Raw genomic sequence first — 20,335 nt, forward strand, 5'->3', positions numbered from 1 at the left:
CACCCCTCTCCCCCTTTCCCCCTCCCACCCCAGGCAAGTGTCCCAGTCCAATTCTTTCTTGTATATACACAGTTCTACAGTTGTTATTGTTCTTGTTTCCCCTCTCGGTGCCTTCCTGTTGTAGTGCTTCTGAGTTGAGGAAGCCATAACAGCACAGATGCAGCATATGTTTATAGTGCCATATTTCTGTTTGGTTTTATTATGTCATCTATTACTTTCATAATTATTGATAATCTATTTCCTTGTTACATCGCTGTTTCCTGAAAATTGACCTAATATATTCATGAGACCATTAACTGTGAGAACCTGTTTCCTGTGCAGCGATGGTACATTTAGGGTCCACTGTTCAGGGCGGTGTCTATTCCTCCATGCCCTTGTCATTATGGTACCTTCTTTCCTCTAAGACCCCTTATTGAGAACTATGTGAAAATCCAGCTGCACTCTGTTACGTAAATTACCTTCTGCACAGGTGTTCTGCAGAGAGCTGTTACAAGTTTGTGAGGTACCACTTCTTTCATTGAAGCTGTATTGTCTCTTCTAGCCGTAGCTGACTCTGTGCATGCTAACTCTAGCTATCCTGAGTTCTTTACACATGCCAGAAGAAAGCAAAATCATAGAATCATTTAGGTTGGAGAAGACCTGAGACCGGGAGAACACCACTCGTGACCAGCCGCCAACTGGATTTGGCTCTGTTCACCACAACTCTTGGGGCCCGGCCATCCAAACATTTTTTTTTCCCAGCAAAGAGTACACCCTGTCCAATCCATGAGCTGCCAGTTTCTCCAGAAGAACATGGTGTTATTCAAACAAATATTTTCAAATTCTTGTACGAAATGCTTTTAATCCAAATTCACTCAAAAAATCAATGCACACTGCAAGTCCTTGCAACTACTTTAAAATAAATCAGGCAACATACTTGCATGCTTCATTATACCAACAGATTTGAAAGAGCATTTAAATTATTCTGAAGAGTCTAATTTAAAGGTTCTTCCATCACTTCTAGAAGTCACCTGGGAAAGAATTTAAACACTTCAAATTGGTTTCACATCTTAGTATACAGCACTACAACTGTCTTCCAAAATTATTTTTTCCCACTAGTTTCTTTTTACAGGAAGAAGAATTTGAATCAGCTATTACACATATACAAAAATTTATATGTGGGTTTTTTTGTATAAAATGTGTTCTATATATTCAGACTTACCCATATATGTAGTTTATACAAATTGTATCTGTGTTCCACCTTTTTGAAGTGTTGTGTATCTTTCCTTTAATTGGCAGATAACTAAAATATATTTTGCAACATCTTGTAAAGTTGTATCTGGAAGTGAATAGCAATATAGTTATATCATAGACTAATAGTTCAATAGATGCAGAAAAATGTCATGATATAAAAACACATTAAAGCTGAAACAGATTCCATATACCTTTATTATACTTTTTTCATTCCTTTGACAATAACAAGAGTGCAAAAGAACATTCAGTCCTTTTAGAAAATGAAACTAGGAGTAGAGGCTTTTCCCATAATATCTATCATCCAGCCACATTTGCTCATAATTCTAATATTCTCTTTTATTTCTGATATCTAATATTTTAATAATTAATCCAATCACCTGGGAAAAGAGATTGTGACAAAGTAATTACGTACTCTTATGTAATCTCTTTTAATCACAGAACAAGCGATAGTTCTAAATACTCCAAGATGTAGCACTCAAATGCTCCTTAATCTGCTTCATATTTTCCAGAATATAGCCACATAGTTTTATGAACTACCACACACCCTGATATTTATTGCTTCCAAAGTATTTTCAAGTATCTTCACTGGAAGTACTAAGAAAGAGGTTCCAAATTTGTGTGTCCAAGTTCCCAGAACACTGATGCCAGCTGCAGAGAGTGTGCAATGTGGGTAGTCATAAAAGGATAACACCTTGGAAGTTACTGCAACATTAGACTGTTGCCTGGGAAACGGAATTAAGTCTCTTATCAGGCATTACACTTCAATACAAAGATCACTAGCATGCTCTTCAGAATACTGGAAAGCATCTGTCTTACAACAATTGTATTGATTTTGCCCAAATCTAATTTACAGCATATATGTAGGTTGTAAAGATGGAAATAATAATAAAGCATCCGTGTTTTTTACTTCCTAGCAAAAAGCCTGTGATGCTTATGGAGGTGAATATTCAGTCATATTAGTTATTTTTCTCTGCATTTACAAGAAATCTGTCCTCATCACAACTGAAAAGGAAATTAAACAGTGGAAAAATAAATGTTTTGCCACGTTATAGTTGGGTAATACACTATTATACTTCCATCATTTACTGATTTCTGAATCAGTAATAAAAACTTCTCAGGGTCACCAAAATGTAACACTCTCTATTAAGACAAAAATGCATTTAAAGTTCCAGGTATTTTATCACAAAATACAGCTATAAAAGTGAAATTTAACCTAGAAATTAGGATTCATTGTGTGTGTGTTTTTTTTAGAAGGCAGAAAACAAGAGTAGGTAGATGTTTTACATAAACCTTGTATATTCATGGTGCAATCCTGATCTTTGGTGAGAATGCGAGTACCTGCAATAACTTACTGAAATAAACCTTGTTGAATGTGTTCACATCAAACGAGGACGTAACTGGATGTAACCAAGGCAAAATAAATACCAAAATGGCAGTTTGCATAGAATAGTTGATTCTTCTCAAATGCATTACTATGGAGACTTTGTAGAAGTTTCAGGGAATTAAAAAAAAGCTTGTTTTTCCCTACTTCTAAGCAATTTTCATCATCCAGATGTAATGAAGAGTTTATAGCTAAAACCTGAATGAAAAATGCTCTCACAGCATTTTACTGGAAAAGCTGACAGCTCATGGCTTGGACGGGCAAACTCTTTGCTGGGAAAAAATCTGGCTGGAGGGCTGGGCCCAAAGAGTTGTGGTGAACAGAGCCAAATCCAGTTGGCAGATGGTCATGAGTGGTGTTCCCCAGGGCTCAGTATTGGGGCCAATTCTGTTTGATCTCTTTATCAATGATCTGGATGATCATTACCCTTAGTAAGTTTGCAGATGACACCAAATTGGGTGGGAGTGTTGATCTGCTGGAGGGCAGGATGGCCATACAGAGGGATCTGGACTGTCTGGATAGTTGGGCTGAGGCCAGTTGTATGAGGTTTAACAAGGCCAACTGCCGGATCCTGCACTTGGGTCACAACAACCCCAGGCAGCGCTACAAGCTCAGGGAAGAGTGGCTGGAAAGCTGCCTGGCAGAGAGGGATCTGGGGGTGTTGGTTGACAGCTGGCTGAACATGAGCCAGCAGTGTGGCCAGGTGGCCAAAAAGGCCAACAGCATCCTGGCTTGTATCAGGAATAGTGTGGCCAGCAGGACTAGGGAAGTGATCGTCCCCCTGTACACAGCACTGGTGAGGCCCCACCTTGAATACTGTGTACAGTTTTGGGCCCCTCACGACATGAAAGACATTGAGGTGCTGGAGAGAGTGCAGAGGAGGGTGATGAAGCTCGTGAGGGGCCTGGAGCACAAGTCTGATGAGGAGCAGCTGAGGGAACTGTGGTTGTTTAGCCTGGAGAAAAGCAGGCTGAGGGGAGACCTTATCGCTCTATACAGCTACCTGAAAGGAGGTTGTAGCATGGAGGGTGTTGGTCTCTTTTCACAAGTAACAAGACAAGAAGAAAGGGCCTCAGGTTTCCCCAGGGGAGGTTTAGATTGGATATTAGGAAAAGTTTCTTCACGGAAAGCGTCAGGCATTGCAACAGGCTGCCCAGGGCAGTGGTGGAGTCACCATCCCTGAAGGGGTTTAAAAGACGTGTAGACATGGTGCTTAGGGTTATGGTTTAGTGGTGGACTTGGCAGTGCTAGGATAACAGCTGGACTTGATGATCTTAAGGGTCTTTTCCAACCTAAATGATTCTATGATGCTAAGTGACACCCAAGTTGGTAATTTTTGCTTTTTTTCCTGCTTTATGATTGAAATTTTTGGATGGAAGAATACACAGTTTAATCATGATGTATGTGACTGCTCAATAAGTGGTTTTAATGATGCGTGGAGAAATGCTTTCCTCAACACCATGAAAATCAAGAACCGTTTTAGCATGAGCCATCATGGATATACAGCATGTAGAAAAAATATTTGATCTTCAGGTTTTAGGGACTTACTGGTTTTTTTGTGGTTTTTTTTGTTTGTTTGGTTTTTTTAAATTAATTTCATTTAAATGTTGAGACTAATGGCACGATCTACTGTAAGATTCCAGATTACAAATGCTTGCAGAACACCTAAACATAAAACCTGGAATAATTTAGGTTGGAAGGGACCTTCAAGATTTTCTGGCCCATGTCGTTGCTTAAAATATGGTCAACCTCAGATATTAGAGAAAACTTTGAAAATAAATCAAATAAATAAAAAAATTGAATTGCTGAGATAATGTAAAGCAAGCTTTTCTGTTTATGTGAGAGAAGTCTTGTCTCAAAGATACCTTGTTGCATCTAAATGCAAGTCAGGTGTTCTGTCTGTTACTGCCTTTTCAATTTACTGCTTATTAACCTTAGGAAAAGCTGTTGGGTATGTGTTGTAGGATTTTCTTAATAAAATGCTGAATAAGTGTGGTTTGTTTGGTGTTTGTTTTTTTGTTTTGTGGTTTGTTTTGTTTTTTAGAAAAGGCTTTTAGAGGGGAGTCCATTATTTGTTTTTTTTCTCCAGAATAAATGTTTTGAATTGCTTTTACTTTTTAAAATCTAACAAGAATGATGAACTTCCTACAACATCTCAGAAAGTTCTTAAATTTTCTTTGGTTCCCTGTATAGTTAATGCTCGTATCTAATTGTCTTAGCTGGTCTAAGCTGCGACTGTTTTCATCTTGGTGACAGATTCCCTAAAGCTCTAGTGAAAAAAAAAAAAAAAAATCTGTGCAGCCTTTTAAAGTGCTTTATGACCTGGCTGGTTAGCACTGGAATTTTTTAGTAGTGGGAATTAATTTTACCTGAAGTGATCTATGCTTGAGTGATAGGCGGTGATTTAGATAACCATCTGCCTCTTGTCTGTGGACACTTCACTATGTGACACCTAGAAATGCAGTGCCTTTAGGTAAGAGTGGAGAGATCCTTGCCTTCCTTGTTTTTGCTTTGGTTCTGATTAATACTAGTTCTGCAGAAACCTAGCCTAGAGCTAAAAAATTCCAGAAGATGACGTGAACATTTGTTTTCTACCTTCTAGTTTTCCTGCTCATCTAATACAGCTCTCAAAACTCTTTGGACTTGAAGGCTCCGTTCTTATGTTCCTGAGACTGAAAGCCTGGTAGATTCATGGATATAAAAAAAGGTGTTTGGCTTTTTCCCTCCACTGCTGGTGTATCTCATTAATCCCATTAATGCTTTTCTTAGTTGGCTCCTGGGCAGACCGCAAAGAAGCACATTAACGTCTGAGATGGCTTTTGATAAAACTTATCGTGGACTGGACTTTGTCTTGAGGAGGGGAGAGAGGGGTATGAGGAGGGGAACAGTGAGGCCCTCTCTGAGAGCCTGCTCATGGTTGTTTGCTTAGAAATAGCCCTTGGCCGTGTGGGTCTGTCAGATCAGCCCTATTGCTGGCCCCGTGGGAGCCCCTGTGGGACTCCCTTCCCTCCCATGCAACTCACACAGGAGAACAGAGACTGCTCTAATTGCAGAGGCAGCTGTTTCCCTCCCTCTCTTCTAATGGCAGCTGTTTAATGCTGTTGCCTGGGCTGGTGAGGTTTCTGAGAAAACTAGGAAGATACTGCTGCCTAGGTTCAATCTGTTTCTGTCCTCTAAGCCTTTTCTTTTGATGCCTAAGACAAGAAGTTACACTTCTTAGTAACAGAATTTTTGCTGACAGTGATGTTATTTGCTTGGTAAAGACTCTTATTTGCTTAATGCTTTTTTGGAAGTCTTTGCGGCAGAGCAGACAGGGACTATGTAAAATTGGTTCCTAGAAATGGGTGGGCATGAGAGAGTACACATAAAATGGGCAGTGAAAAAGAGCAAGTGTAAGTAGTCAAGAGAGAGGGAATAGAGAGGGAGCTGTGAGCGATAATGCAAAGTGAATAGCTCCATATTTGTGTCGTAACACAAGGAACTCTTGTTAAAGTTTAACAAAAAGAGATTGTGTTACCTATGGCATTCTTTGCTGCAGGGAGTCATACAGTTAAGCTGCCCAGGATTTTAAAAAATACATTGAATGCCTTTCCAGGCACTGACTTTCTGGGATTTACTTGTTTGTCATCTTCAGTTCCGGTAGAGGAAATAAACATTTAATCTCTCAAGACTGTACTTTGACTCCGCTGGCTGGTTTTGGCCTTAAGTCTTGCATCTACTATCCAACTAACGATAAAATCATTATGTAAATTTGTATAAATGAAAATTTATTTAGGTTTACAAGAAAAGGAAGGCAAACAACGGAAAAGAAACCAACGGGATAATAAGCTCTGTTAGCGATATAATAGAAAGGTAACTGTTCTGCAATTAGAAAGGAAAGAGGTAAAAATAGCAGCTCAGATGCAAATAGCAGATCAGTTTGAGGTAGATCTGGTAGAATTAATGCGTGCTGTAGAAAATATTTTTAATAATACTTAGTTTTCTTCAGCAATCAAAACATGTAAAATCATGGTATAACAATGTAGAAATCTTACAGGAAAAACTCAGGAGTGGCTGGTAGTGATAGGAAACTTTGACAATATGTTAAAATGTGGGGAAAAGGCAAATTGAGTGGGATGCAGTGCTGCTTGGCTCTGCAAAAGGTAACCAGCAAGTGCAAAGGGAATCAGTTTCTTTCAAATTTGGTGTAATGTTTCTCAGCATATCAGCAGAAATAAATAAAAGGAAGGCAGTTGTCATATGTTGTTAGGTTTTCCAAAATCCCTTTGAAATAATTAAAGAAACTAGGCAACAGAAGAAGTAAGATGGGCAAGGTTAACATAAAACAGTAGGAATGTGTGCATCCATACTGAATATGACAAATTATATACTTCAATGCATAACTTGTGAGGAGGCTATCACTTTGAATACTGCTTTCATGCATGGTCCTACTTCTTCTTCACTCTCCTTTGAACTCCAACATCTATTTGAGATTGTTTAGCTTGCAGGCTGATGCCAGAAATGACCAATGCATATATTTGCACTGCAGCATGAAGGATGCTAATTTGATAATGCTGCTGAGAAAACATATAAAACTTAAAGGAAAAGTATCAGCCAAAATGATTGCTCAGTTGTAGTTTGAATGAAGTTGGGGACAAAAAAAAAGCATTGTTCTTAGTGATTTATTTTCTGGTCATCCATTCTTTGGGATGTAGTAGTGCTTTAATCTTCTAAAGCAGTGACTTGATTTTTTGATAAATGGTGACCTTGTATTGCAAATATGACTTCAGCTGTTCCTGGTAGGGATAGAAACTTGCCCAAAGCTGGCCAAGGTAAAAATCTTTTTATAAAATCTTAGTATATGAACACCCAGTAGATACTTCCTAAGGTGCCAAAACCTCCACAGGCTGTTCCTGTCGTCTCAGTTCCAACATAACTCTTAGCTCGTGCTTTTGATTGACATGTGTGTATCATCTGGATTGTCTGAGTATGTTCTCAGTTCACCTTGTAAACAGACAAGTAGTGGTACAAGGGGTGGTATGGGCTGTGAGGAGGAAACAGTGGCTGGGGCAGTGGGTAGGCAAAGCTGCTGCTTTCTATTGTTAGCACTGGCTTACCCTGATGCAGAGCAAAAGCCGGTGTTGCACCGTCATCTCTGACGCTCAGCTGTAGTTGCTGCCTTGGTCTTAGGTGAGGTTTCTTACGAATTTTGGCTGTGATTTTTGGCTGGGCAGGATTAGGGAGGAGCAAGGAGAGGCCAGGAGGCTTGAAGTAGGGAAAAGAAAAGGGTGATCAGTGAAACAGGATGCTGGGATGGACCTGAGTATCTCAAATGTTATCAGAATTTTTAGGTAGGGAGATGTTTCCCACTCGTTCATAGAAAGGACGGCTTACACAATTCAGCTATTTTTCACTATAGCTCTCCCTAGATGCGTCTAACATTTGTAGAAAAAGTGATGAAGGCGTTAAGAATTCAAACTGAAATAAATATGTTTGGTGGAGATCCCCTTATGGTTAAACATACTGAAATTTTACCAATAGGCAGCTGACTTCAAATCATTTCCTATTGGAGCTTATTCTGACAGAGAAGATAAACTACCAAACTGAAAACCAGCTGGTGCTTGCCAGTGTTCAACAGCCTAATTCCATTTGTCTCATCCAAATGGAATATATCATGCCTTATATGGGGTCTTACAGAAACTTGAGGTTTAGGGGGAAAAAAAAAGAGTCAAGAGCTTGCGGACACTTGGGCCCTTTAACAGCTCCTGCAGCAGTTTGTCCCTCTGTGGGAGCACCGGGAGTGACAAAGGCTGGCGTGTTCAGTAGCTACGCACACTGAAATCTGCAGGCTGTGTCATAGCTCAGTTTAACTTGGTGACCTCATCCCTGTTCAGCGGCTCCTAGTAGCTGTTCTCTGTGCTCGCTGTAGTGATTTGAGCGGAGCCCTGGTATCTGTGGCTCCGTCAAGTGACTTGGCATCCTCATTAGTCACAAAGGAGCTGTGTTCCCGCGGGACCGGCGCTCGCTGCGTTCCCCTCTGCAGGAGCAGCTTCTCAGGGGCTCTGCTTGTGTCCCTCGCTGTGAAGCTGGAGTCGCCTTCAGCTGCCCAAGAGTCAGGTTAAGGTAGCAGACCTCACCAGGAATGTGTGTGGTACGGGTGAAAGGCCAGTTTAGAAGTGCCAAAAATAGTAATGAAAAGTACTGTTGGCAAGAAAAATGTAATCAGTAAGTATATGAGTGATGGGAAGTTTACAGGAGGGATCTGCTGTGTACTCCCAAAAATCACTTCTTGAGTTCTGGATGTTTCCTCTGTGTTTACAAAATGGGAAAAAAATCCCCAAACCAAAACAAAACCAAGCCACAACAGAACCACAAGCAAACAAAAACCCACAATAAACAAACAAACAAAAAAACCCCAAACAGAACAAAACCACCCATCAAAAAAAAACCCCAAACCAAAACAAAAACCCAACACCCCACACCAACAAAACAAGAACAAAAAACCCAACCCAATTAAAAAAAAAAAAAACAACCCTTCAAACTGTAAAATTAAAGTAGCTGTAAAAATTTATTCAGAGGAGGAAGGGAAGAGAAGATAGATGAAAAATGCAAAAACTTGATAATGGTAGCCAAGGATATCAGTGGAATATCCAGAGCCAGTAGAATTAAATATTCAGATTAGGACAGTTAAAAAGTGTTTGGATACAGCAGGAGGGGAAATTTAAACTTCAGGAGTGTATTTTTCAGTAATAATCAGGGTACAGAGATGGCTGCTGTTCTTAATGTGGGAACAGAGGACTGAGGAGACCTCCCGAGTTACTGATTCTGTTCCCTTTCTTTTGCTGACAAAGCTATTGTTTAGTTATTACTGTAAAATCATTAAGTACTGTTGAAATTCTTTAAGATCTCCCTTTCAAAAAGTAGGGCAATACAGTTATTTCTTCTGTGAGTAGGATAGGAAAATAAATTTTACAGCGATCAGTAGCTGAGAGAGGTTAGGCAGCAACTGTAAAATACTATGAGGTGTTCAGAGATTCAAGACCAAATGCAGCAAAACATGATTTTAGCTGTTACTTTTATCTTTATTGCAATATGAGCAAGTCTCCAAGACTCATGGTAAACATCGTGCTAGTTTTGGAAGTTTGGAATAAATGGCATGGTAATTGCGAACTTAGTCCCAGCTTATCCAGAGTGCAGGAGCAGAAGGGTGGGCTGGGTAGGTATCATGGTCTCTGTTGAAGAAGTTCCACCTAGGTTACGTGACTGATACTTGCAGCTCTTAGAAACCTGTGCATCAGATCAGAAACAAAAGCCAACGCAGAAGGTTGAGCTGTTGACAGGTAAATGTCACCGTCAGCATGTGTCACTGCTTTTCCTAGGTGGTGTTTGTATCTTTATAAATATCTCAAGGGTGGATGTCAAGAAGATGGGACCAGACTCTTTTCAGTGGTGCCCAACAATAGGATGAGGGGCAACAGGCATAGACTCAAGCACAGGAGGTTCCGTCTAAACATGAGGAGAAACTTCTTTACTTTGAGGGTAACAGAGCCCTGGAACAGGCTGCCCAGAGAGGCTGTGGAGTCTCCTTCTCTGGAGATACTCAAAACCCACCTGGACACGTTTCTGTGTGATCTGCTCTGGGTGAACCTGCTTTAGCAGGTGGGTTGGGCTGGATGATCTCCCCTCTCCCTCTCCCTCCTCACACAGCCTATGTGCAGGCCCCAGGTGGAGGACTGGGAACCAGTATGGCGGGATTTCTTGCACAATGCTGATCTAAACATTCATTCACCTTTCCTAAATATCCTGACGTTAGTTTGTTTATCCGATGTAACTATAAACTTCTCTCTGGATAAGCAAGTGAAAAGAATTGGCAAGTCCTTTCATTTTGAGTGGGTTCGGATTTTTAGGTTGTGAAATCATCAGCTATCATGCCAGTTAAATACTGTTTGAGGACACTTGTTTTAAAATAGTAACTTTTATTAACACAAATACTTTTACTAAAGTAAGGTTGAGTTTCCAGAAGATCCACTGTGTGAATAGGAGGATTTAAAACTTTTAAATTTTTTGTAATTAAATCCCACTGATTTCAAAGTAGTCCTTCTCCCATATCCCAATTCTTTCCCACTCACCAGGCCTAGCACTATTTTTCAGAAAAGGCAGACGTTCAGAAGCTACTGGCATATTTTTTTTGGAGATTAAATTGAAGTAATTCATACAGTTTTTAAGATGGGAAGCTTACTTTTTAGCTTGTTGGAAGATAATATTTCCTTCAACTTCAGTACCATGCATTTGTTGCTAGTCTTGTAAAATACTCAGAAATATGTTTGAGACTTCAAAATATTTTGACCAACTCAAAATCAGCTTTTATTTTTGAACAAGATGTATCTTAAATTTGTTTCAGGAAATATCCTTAAGTATTAGAAAACCTTAATTGGGTGTTTAATATTTTTTCTTCTTCCCTTTTTTTTTTTCCTCTCCTGTAGTTCTCCTGCCTTTGATAGATCGTATGGGAGATGCCAAAGACCAAGTTCGAGAGCAAGCACAGAATCTTATACTGAAATTGATGGATGAAGCAGCACCACCCATGGTATGATTACCTAATGTACATTCAGATGTTGGCCTCCAGTGAGCTTACGACTTATGCATGAGCTTGACTTTGAATATGTCACAATGTTGTGATGTCTGTTAATGGTGTAAATGTTAAACATATTCTTAGTGGACTGACACCGATGCATTGTGTAGCTAAAGAAAAAGTCTGGCACAGTGCAATTCTGCGGTTTTTGCGTATCAGAGCTAAATTCTGAGTATGTGTTTTCATGTCATGTGGCAGGACTTTGTTAATTAAAGCATGTTTGAAACAACCTCCTGGTTTTGAGTTTGCATAATGAGAATAAACAAGTTTATTTAGCTTTGAATTTATTTTAAAATTAGATTTGTAATTGAACATGTAGGAGTAGTCCCACAGTTGAGATGGTGCTTTCTAACTTTAAAAGTCTGGCTTTCTAGATATGTGGCAAACATGCTGTGTGAACCTTTGACAAACTGAGACGGGGATAAGTTTCCCTCTGCCTCGTTGGCGTAGGCTGAAGTTTGAGTTAAGCAAACCTTTTTACAGTTCTTAGCACTATGTGGCTTCCAAGTGCTAAATCTCGTATTTCTACTGTGTGAGTCTGAAAAATGTAGGGTTGTTTAACAGGATTATGTTGCTTGAGCAATGAGGTAATTTGGAACTCTAGAGACCCTGGTTGTCAGTAGGAGCTGTTATTTGAGTTCTTAATTTCTGAAGAAAATCTATTTCTGAGTTTTAAGTGCAAAAGTTAATAGAGAACATCTTATTTTTTGGGAACGAAAATGTTTCATTTGCATGCTAATTCATGGCTTTGTTTGTTCATAGATACAGGTTTGAATGTTTGTATGCAGGGAATAAGATTTTGCAGACTTGACCTGCAGTGAGAAAATTGTTCTCAATTGCTTTGTTTGCCTGATAGGAAAAACAGGTAGCATGTTAGGCAACTGTAGAAGTGTATTTATCTCCCTTCCAACATGAGGCATTTTCTCATGTGATTTGGTCACAAATCTGACTGGGATGTAGTTCTGATCCTGTTCATCAACAAAGAGGCATTGCAGCATTTTTTTGTGACTAAATGCAAGTAGTTCGTGAGTGACATGTTCCTGTGCCCAAGATGCTCCCAAGTACCTGGCATGGAGACCTGAAAGTATACCTGCCTCTACAGTAACAGCATGTGGATAAGCGCACAGCAGAGCATCTTGGAGATGCCTTCATTTGAACTGTTGCTGATATAGAATGTGGTGATAGTTGCTTCGTGCTAGGCCTTCATCGTGAAAGAGTTTTAGATTACTGGTCCGTCTTCCAGTTTCTGGAGGGTTGTTAGGCTCTACACTGAGGTGATGGAAGGAGCTTCCATCCCAGGTTCCTGGGGTCCAGGGAACAGCGTGTGTAAGTAAGAGGAGTTACGGTTCTTCTGGTAACTTCGCTAAGGTGGGAGAAACCTGGCTCCAGTTGCCTGCTCTCAGGATAGTTTATATACCATTAAGATTTCAGATGAAAAGCAACAATCATCCTTACAGCAGGGACCAAAGCAGAGAAACCTTTCTTGTGCCTCCAGCACTGAAACAGGGTTTTAGGCTCTCTTTGCCACAGAGAAACATCCCTTTGGAAGAGTTGGGTGGAAAATTTTTTGTGATAAGTCCTGTAAGTTTCCTTCCAACCAACTCATCTTGTCTGTTCTAGTGCATCGTTGAATGATATGTAATTTGTCCTGTTGTCAGTTCCCTTTGCGTGTTTTAGATGTGTTCGGGTATTTTGTTTGTTTTGGGTTTTTTTAATGAGTGAGAACTAGGTGTAGCTGGTTATATGCAGGAAAGCATCAAAATAATAATATAGCTGGTATAAATGCATGAATGAGACAAACGGAGGTTGATGCCGAGTGTTGCTAGCAAGTCGTGAGAGCTGAAATTCCTAAGCAGCCATTTAAGTTTCTGTTTAGAAGAATTCAGTTCTTAAAGTAGGATTAATTTAGTGAAAGACTAAATTTCTATTCAGACTGTTTTGTAACTCTATGGTTACCTCTCTCTAGCTGTATTTTTGTACAAAGGAGATCTCCTTTTCCCCATGTTTTTCTGGGACAGTGGGTTAATCAGAAGGATGTTTTCTTTCATTCAATCCTGTGATTTGTTGTTAAGCTGTGCAGTTTTGGCAAGCCATATCCTGCTTGTCTAAGGTTTGTTTTCTCTAAATGTAATGAAGTATAAAGCAAACAAGCAACCACAGATGGGACAAAACGATCGAGCAAGGTTCTAATTGGAAAATTTTATGTCGGCTACCAAGCGTGTTACCCTGTTAATAAACAGGATGCGGTATTCCCTGCTCTTACACTGCTTTTGTTGCTCAGCAGCTGTTTGCGAGGGTTTTGGGTTTTTGTTTGGTGTTTGTTTTTTTTTTTTTTTTTGATGAATACGATCGCAATGATTAGTGTCTCATACATTTTAGCGGATGCGTATGGAATGGTTACATGCTGCAATGGCACCACTGAAGGGGGGTGGGAGGGAGGGTGGTGGCCGGGCTGCAGGAGCTGCTGTTGGCGGCGTGCAGCCATCTCCAGGCAACGCTGCCCGCGGATGCCGGCGAGCTGCGGCCCCAATGGCAGCGCTGCAGCTGCGGGAGCCGCAGTCTGAGCCCCCGCATCTCCTCCCAAATACCACCCAGGAGCCCCGAGGCTCCTGAGCCTCACCTTTACATTGGGTTGGTTTGTTTTTTTGGTTTGGGTTTTTTTTGGTCTTTTTTTTTTTTTTTTTTTTTGCACTGTCGCATACACCTAGAGAAACAACAAGGAGATGGAAAGGTAAAAAAGATGAACTGAGGAGGGGAAGATTAAAAGGCGTGCGGAGGGGAGAAATGAGTGCGCAGGAGGGTAAACGAGGGTTTAGCGAGGCAGAGAATCGTGGCGCAGGAAGCGGCGCCGGCGCAAAAGGAGAAACGAAAGCAGAACAGGAATGGAAGCAAAGGAACTGGGGTGAACGGGCAAGAAATAATTGAAAAATGAGGAAATAAATTTAAAGCAAAAGTAGAAGAGAAGTGGACAGCAGGGGGTATGGATGAGGATGAGCCAAAATGGATGAGCGGAAATTTTGGCAGGGAAACTGAATACGAAGCAAAAAGAATATAGCAACTTCTGCTTAAGACAGTAGTTTGTAATGTTAATGTTTGTTTTCTGTGTGTTAACTGTAACAGTTCTCTATGTTTTTAAGAGCTGTTTCTCAAACAAGAAAAATACTCAGCTAGATTTCTAAAGGATGTTTTTTAGAAATAGTTTTTGGCGTAAGAATAATCTGTGGTGTGTTCCATACTGTGCATTTTATAACTTAATTTTAATTGAGAAGTGCCTTTACTTTTCCAATAGACCTGTCTTCTGTCTGTTTGTTTGTTTGTTTTTCAACTGTTATGAATGCAATTATAAAATATGGATAGAATTACATTGTATTGTGCTCCTAGTAACCAAAGGCAATTATTTCTGTTTTTATATAGTACATTTGGGAACGCCTTGCTGTTGGTTTTAAACACAAGAATTACCGATCCCGAGAAGGAGTGTGTTTGTGTCTTATTGCTACCTTAAACATGTAAGCTTTTTGTTCCTATGGAGATGTAAGGGTTCTGTCCTTCTTCTGAATGTCATTTTTCTCTGAAACTAATACTTTAGGAAGTCTGATTCTAATGAATTAATAAATGGGAAAAATCAAACAACTTGTAAGCTTTCTGAAAGACTAAAGGTATAGTATTTTTGTCTTATTTAAAAGTAGACAAAGGACTAGTAAGAGAGAGATGGAGCTTGATTGATGTAAGTTTGTGTTTTATCAATGCTAAGGTAAAAGTTCACTTGTGCATAAAGTATTTTTGGTTTCTCTTTAAAAAAAAAATAAGGTTTGTGTGTGCTTTTTTTTTTTTCCCAGTTATGGTGCACAGCCATTAATCCTCAGCAAGTTGGTACCACATCTGTGTACAGCGTTTGGTGACTCGAATAGTCAGGTAAGAATTTCATTACTTACTGGTGCTTCAACAACTGTACTTTGACAGAGGAATGAAAGCAAAATAAATGTAGGCATTTAAGATAAAACGATGGGCTTGCTTGTATACAACAGATCATTATTTTCTACCATGAGAAACAAAAAACCCATTTTCTTCTGAATCAGTCAGATGAATTAAATGAAAGTAGAGCTGCAAAGGCAGCAGTTTTGCAATATACTGACCCCTTTAGTTTTGTCTTCAGAGATTGAAACTACTCATTACTGAAAATAGTTGTTTCTTGTAGAGCATGTTGAAAGAAAAAAAAATATTGACGGGGGAATTGCCTCCAGAAGGACACCCTACGTAAGGCCTGTAATAGTCTGCCCAATTTGCTAAAGATAACATTATCATGTGCAGGACAGGTAATAATTTCCTAAATGGAACCCAAATGGCATTTGGGCACATGCAAGGACTGTAGTTAAAATCAGTTAATTAAGCAAAAACATCTGCAGTGAAAATCGCAATGTAGTTCATATTGGCGACATCTGAACTTCAGAAAACCTTCAAATAGAAATGGATAAGATCTCTCCTGATTTATTTGAACTTGTGCCTCAAGAGAAAAGACTAAGAATACAGAAACAAGGGAGGTGGCGTTGGCAGGAGATGGGTAGATATACAGGATAGGCCTTTATGCTTATTTTCTGTGTGCAGCAAAGTCCTTGCTGTATACCATACCATTGTTCTGTCCTAGAGAAAATCTGTTAAGAATTTGTCTTGTTTGTTGATCATTAGTAAAGATGTAGTTCATATCTTGATAGAGCAATTGTGGGCTTAGTTCAAACTGCTACAAAGAACAATACCAAAGTTGTTCCAGTAATTCTTTGTAGAGAATAATGGCATTTGCTAACATGCTCTTTTGGCAGTTTTTGTTGCAATTACTATGGTTTAATTTTTTTTAAAGAGGCACTCCATCTTATTGCTTTAACTGCTCTTTCCCCTTCCCCTGTCTTGTCTTATTCCCTGCCTTGTGATGCCACGCAATTCCTGCTGAAGGAGGTAAAGAAGGCATTGATCACTTTGGCCCACTCTTGAAGGCAACCAGGTCCTAGTTTTCCAGAAGGGCCTTGCTGCATGTAGAAACAGATGAAAGCAAGATGAAGTGTCAACACTGAGTGCAGAGACTAACTTTTGGAACTATTGCCTACTGTGATAGAGTCCTAAATAAAGCACATTTTTTCCACAAATATTAGTCTTATGTCAATTCCAGAAATTCCCTCTAGAGCTGTTATTTCTAGGATTTTTCATTTGCCATCTGTAGATGCTCTAACTTGGAACAAATACCATCTTGAAATAACAGTTGTATTTCCTTTCCCTTCAATCCTCACTGTTACAACTGTTTTGTGAAATGAATTGGCTTGCAGGTTGATAGAAACTGGAAGATTAGTGGGTTGTCACCAAATGTTGTTTTGGTTTCTGAAACCCTGAAATTAACAATTTAAACTCTGGCTTCACAGGTGAGAGATGCTGCCATACTAGCCATTGTAGAGGTTTATAGACATGTGGGAGAGAAAGTACGAATAGATCTTACGAAGAGAGGAATTCCTCCTGGAAGGTGAGTTAGCTGTTTCGATTTAGTAATCCTGAGCCATTCTGTGTTACTGTTCTTTATCAGAACTTTAAACTCAATAAAACCTTTGTTTTAAAATCATTACAATTTTTATTTTATCTTGTAGTTAGTTTTGCTTCCATTGTGATGTTACTAGTATCATGACTTTCTTTTGCTGCTGTCTTTTCTGCTTGGAAGAGTCATACAGGTGTATGATGAAAAGCAGCCTTATATTCACCAGTTAAAATCTACCGACTTTAAAAGAAGCTGAGAGCTATACAGTAGTAGTAAAATGTTTTAAAATTAAGCAAGTATATACTGAGTGCAACTGGACAATAATTAGAAAACACTTGAATATATACATCTTCTTTCTTATTCTAGAGTTGATGTTTAACCTCAGTGTAGAAGAGTCACAACTGAAATACTTGGATGTTTTTCATGTATTGTGCACCAGGGGAGGTTTAGATTGGATATTAGGAAAAAATTCTTCACAGAAAGGGTTGTCAGGCATTGGAACAGGCTGCCCAGGGAAGTGGTGGAGTCACCATCCCTGGAGGTGTTTAAAAGGCATTTAGATGAGATTCTTAGGGACATGGATTAGGCCTAGAGTTAGGTGAGGTTATGGTTGGACTCCATGATCCTGAGGGTCTCTTCCAACTGAAATGATTCTATGATTCTGTGTGTGAGAACAAGTTTGTGTGCACATGTGTGTGCAATGAAAGTTTGGCAAATCAACAGGCTACTACTTTCTTGAAGATAGTTATAACAGAAGAATTGTCTTCCCTTGCTGCTTGCTAATTACATCAGACCAATCCTTTCTACCCTAGATGTTTGTGTATGGGCTACAGTAAGGTGAGGGAAGGTGCTTTTCAGAATAACTACTTCCAGGTTCTGAAGTCTTAGTTCTGGGGTTCAGTGAGAAAGGAGTATCAAAAAGGAGTGTTCATTTGTCTAAGTGTTGCACATGCCATCGCAGGACACTGGGTGTTTTTTGCAAAAGGTGCAATGAAGTTTTGAAAATGTGTGCTTCATCGGTCCTTTCTCTTTCTGAAAAGCAATTCTGATCTTTAGAGGCTGGTCTGTGTTATGTGTAGATTAGTTTATATGAAATAAAGGTAGCTATTGATTTGTCGCTACCTTGGTAAGGATTTGTTTAATTAGGTCAGCTAGACAGAGCTTGAAATTGTACTCAGTGGGAAAGACTATTTATGCAATAAAATATTTCAAATTCCTTATTAAAACAATTTACACTTTTAAAAAATGTGTTAACTCTTTATCAATTAATATGCCATTTTACTCCAGGTCTTCATCTCACTTCTTGATTTTGATAAAGCCCAATGTATTTACTACATAGTGTCAGAGAGAATATCAGAATGGATACTGTGCCTCATCAGACTCTTCTAAAAAAACTATTATCCCTTGTTTTTAATGATGATTTGTAGGGTATCAAAATAGCAAAGAGAATGGTGTTGAATTTATTGTTCCACATTCCAGATACAGTTCAGCCTGTTTGGATAAAAGCTTTCCCTGCCTGTGGGAAGGGAAAGTTGTACACATTCTCTTCTATTTAATGGCTGTTGCAATTCTGGACAATGGAGAGATTGTATGGTTACTATAGAAGTTTAAGCCATGTTAGTTATTACTACAATCCCAAAAATGGAGTTTTGTAGCAGATTATTGGAACATACCGGGGAAGATCCTTCTTACATTACGGTAGGGTTTCAGGCATCCTTTAGAACAGAGAATAAGAGCAAAAGCGTACAGATAACAATAGCCTTTGTTTGTACTGTGAATGTTGGGTCTGACCATAAGTGTAGGTTCAGCACTTGTCCTGTTCAGATTTCCATGCGATACGAACTGAGTAAATCTTGGGATCCAAATAGGATTAAACACCATAGGAGCTTTGTATCCTCAGGGCAATCAACAGCTTCTAATTTAGTTGCAGTAGGTGCCAAATTGTTATTTCCAATGTCTTAATCAGTTGAATACAAAATTCCTCCTGATCTGAAAGCAAACATAGTTGTACCATTTGCATTTACACAGAGAAGGAAAGCTTTACTTGGTGGATGCTAAATGGGTTGTTGCCACTTAATCTCCAGAGTTTTGCACCCAACAGTCAAACCAAGTGTAACATAATACATGAATTGAGTCTTGGTGCTGTGTCCTCTGCAGTGGTTTTCAGGTTGAGGTGAAGGGGGGAGTTATGAGTTACCTGAGGATGGGGCTACTGGTCTCCATCCCATCCATCGCTGGCAGAAAGCAGAGTTCCTGTAGTCTCTTCTTAACTCCTTCACACAAGTAACAAGGCAGTTGACAAAGCTCAGGAAAGACAGATTAGCTCTGTGGTAGCTCAGCCTGTTGTTCCTTCAGAGGTGGGCTTAATTTGTTTCTTCCCCAGTGCCTGTCAGAAGTTTTCCCTTCACTTACATGCATTAAAATTTTCATGTGGTTATGCAGGAGCTATGATATGTAGGAAAAAAACCTTTGATGTAGAGTATCATCAGTGTTTTGAGGGGAATCTGTGTTCATATTTGTGTGTCTGGGTAGGTTTTAAGGGTTTTAAGTATTACAGATAATCTCTAGTTCAGATGCAGCTGCTTTCAGTTGTCGAGTTCAGCTCCTTCACTGCATGCGAGTGCATTAAAAATTAGATGTAAGCATAAATATTAGCAGAAAACCCCATTACTTCAGTATTTGGTGCACCCATGATTTAATAGAACGTAGGCTTGTTGAGTTTACATAACAAATTACACATTAGAGATCTGTGTGTTGCTGCTTGAATGTGCTCTGCCCTAAAGCACTGAAAAGAGGAGCTCATGTCTGCTGAAAGGAAGGCAGGGAAGTTAATCAAGCATTGTTTTGAGAAATTGCTCAACTTCCTTAAATATGCAAATGGTAGATACATGCTGTGTCTGTATAAAGTCAAATGTAGTTAGTAAATTAATAATAGTAGGCTTAAAAGGTTTTGGAATCTGTACCTGGTAGCTTTGCCTTTGTGGAAAATACTAGATTTTGTAGAGAAGGTTATTGGACCTATTGGAATCTATATAGTCAATAAAAGAAGATGGGCTCTTTCGTAGTTCAACTCTATTTGCTACTAATGTATTTTTTCTTCAGTGCATTTTTATTCTTTACAGAGATTAATTTGTGAGTTTGTTTATAAATAAAATCAATGAGTTCCTCTTTCTATTTGTTACTTTTCAACTTACAAGTGTCAGAATAATATTGTGCTTTTTGCCTGAAGCATATAAGTTTTTCCAAAAAAAGGTTTTGTGTCAGTGGTTGGAAATTTGGATCTTGTTTTCCCTTTTGTTAAAGTTGCTGCCAAAAAGGTTTGACAGTCTTTGGTATCGGGCCTGTAAATATTAGTGTTAATACATTTGTGAATACTGAAAGTGGATGTTATATTTCTAGGTCTGTGAGCCAAGAATAGTGAACAGGTTTTGTTCTATATGGGCCAAATTGAATTGTTGCAGTATGGAATCTGTTTGGCTGATCTTCCCTGAATGGAAGTAATAGATGTGGCTCTGGATAGCAGTTGCTTAGTCTGAGTGTTAAAAGCTTTTTAAGATCTTTCAGGAAGTCATCAGACAACTTTTCCCACTGTTACTTG

At 39.2% G+C, this 20,335-nt stretch overlaps 1 protein-coding gene across 6 annotated transcripts in view; it reads left to right on the forward strand.

Moving 5' to 3' along the window:
* Positions 1-20,335, forward strand: part of CLASP2 (cytoplasmic linker associated protein 2) — a 151,714-nt gene that overhangs the window by 15,594 nt on the left and 115,785 nt on the right. For all 6 annotated transcript variants that reach the window (XM_065627458.1, XM_065627457.1, XM_065627462.1 and 3 more), the window contains exons 3-6: positions 11,077-11,180; positions 14,640-14,731; positions 15,062-15,137; positions 16,631-16,728. In XM_065627458.1, the coding sequence (XP_065483530.1) occupies positions 11,077-11,180; positions 14,640-14,731; positions 15,062-15,137; positions 16,631-16,728 (370 nt within the window). The remainder of the gene's footprint in view (positions 1-11,076; positions 11,181-14,639; positions 14,732-15,061; positions 15,138-16,630; positions 16,729-20,335) is intronic.

This window comes from Caloenas nicobarica, chromosome 2 (genome assembly GCF_036013445.1).
Source record: "Caloenas nicobarica isolate bCalNic1 chromosome 2, bCalNic1.hap1, whole genome shotgun sequence".
Taxonomy (NCBI): Eukaryota; Metazoa; Chordata; class Aves; order Columbiformes; family Columbidae; genus Caloenas; species Caloenas nicobarica.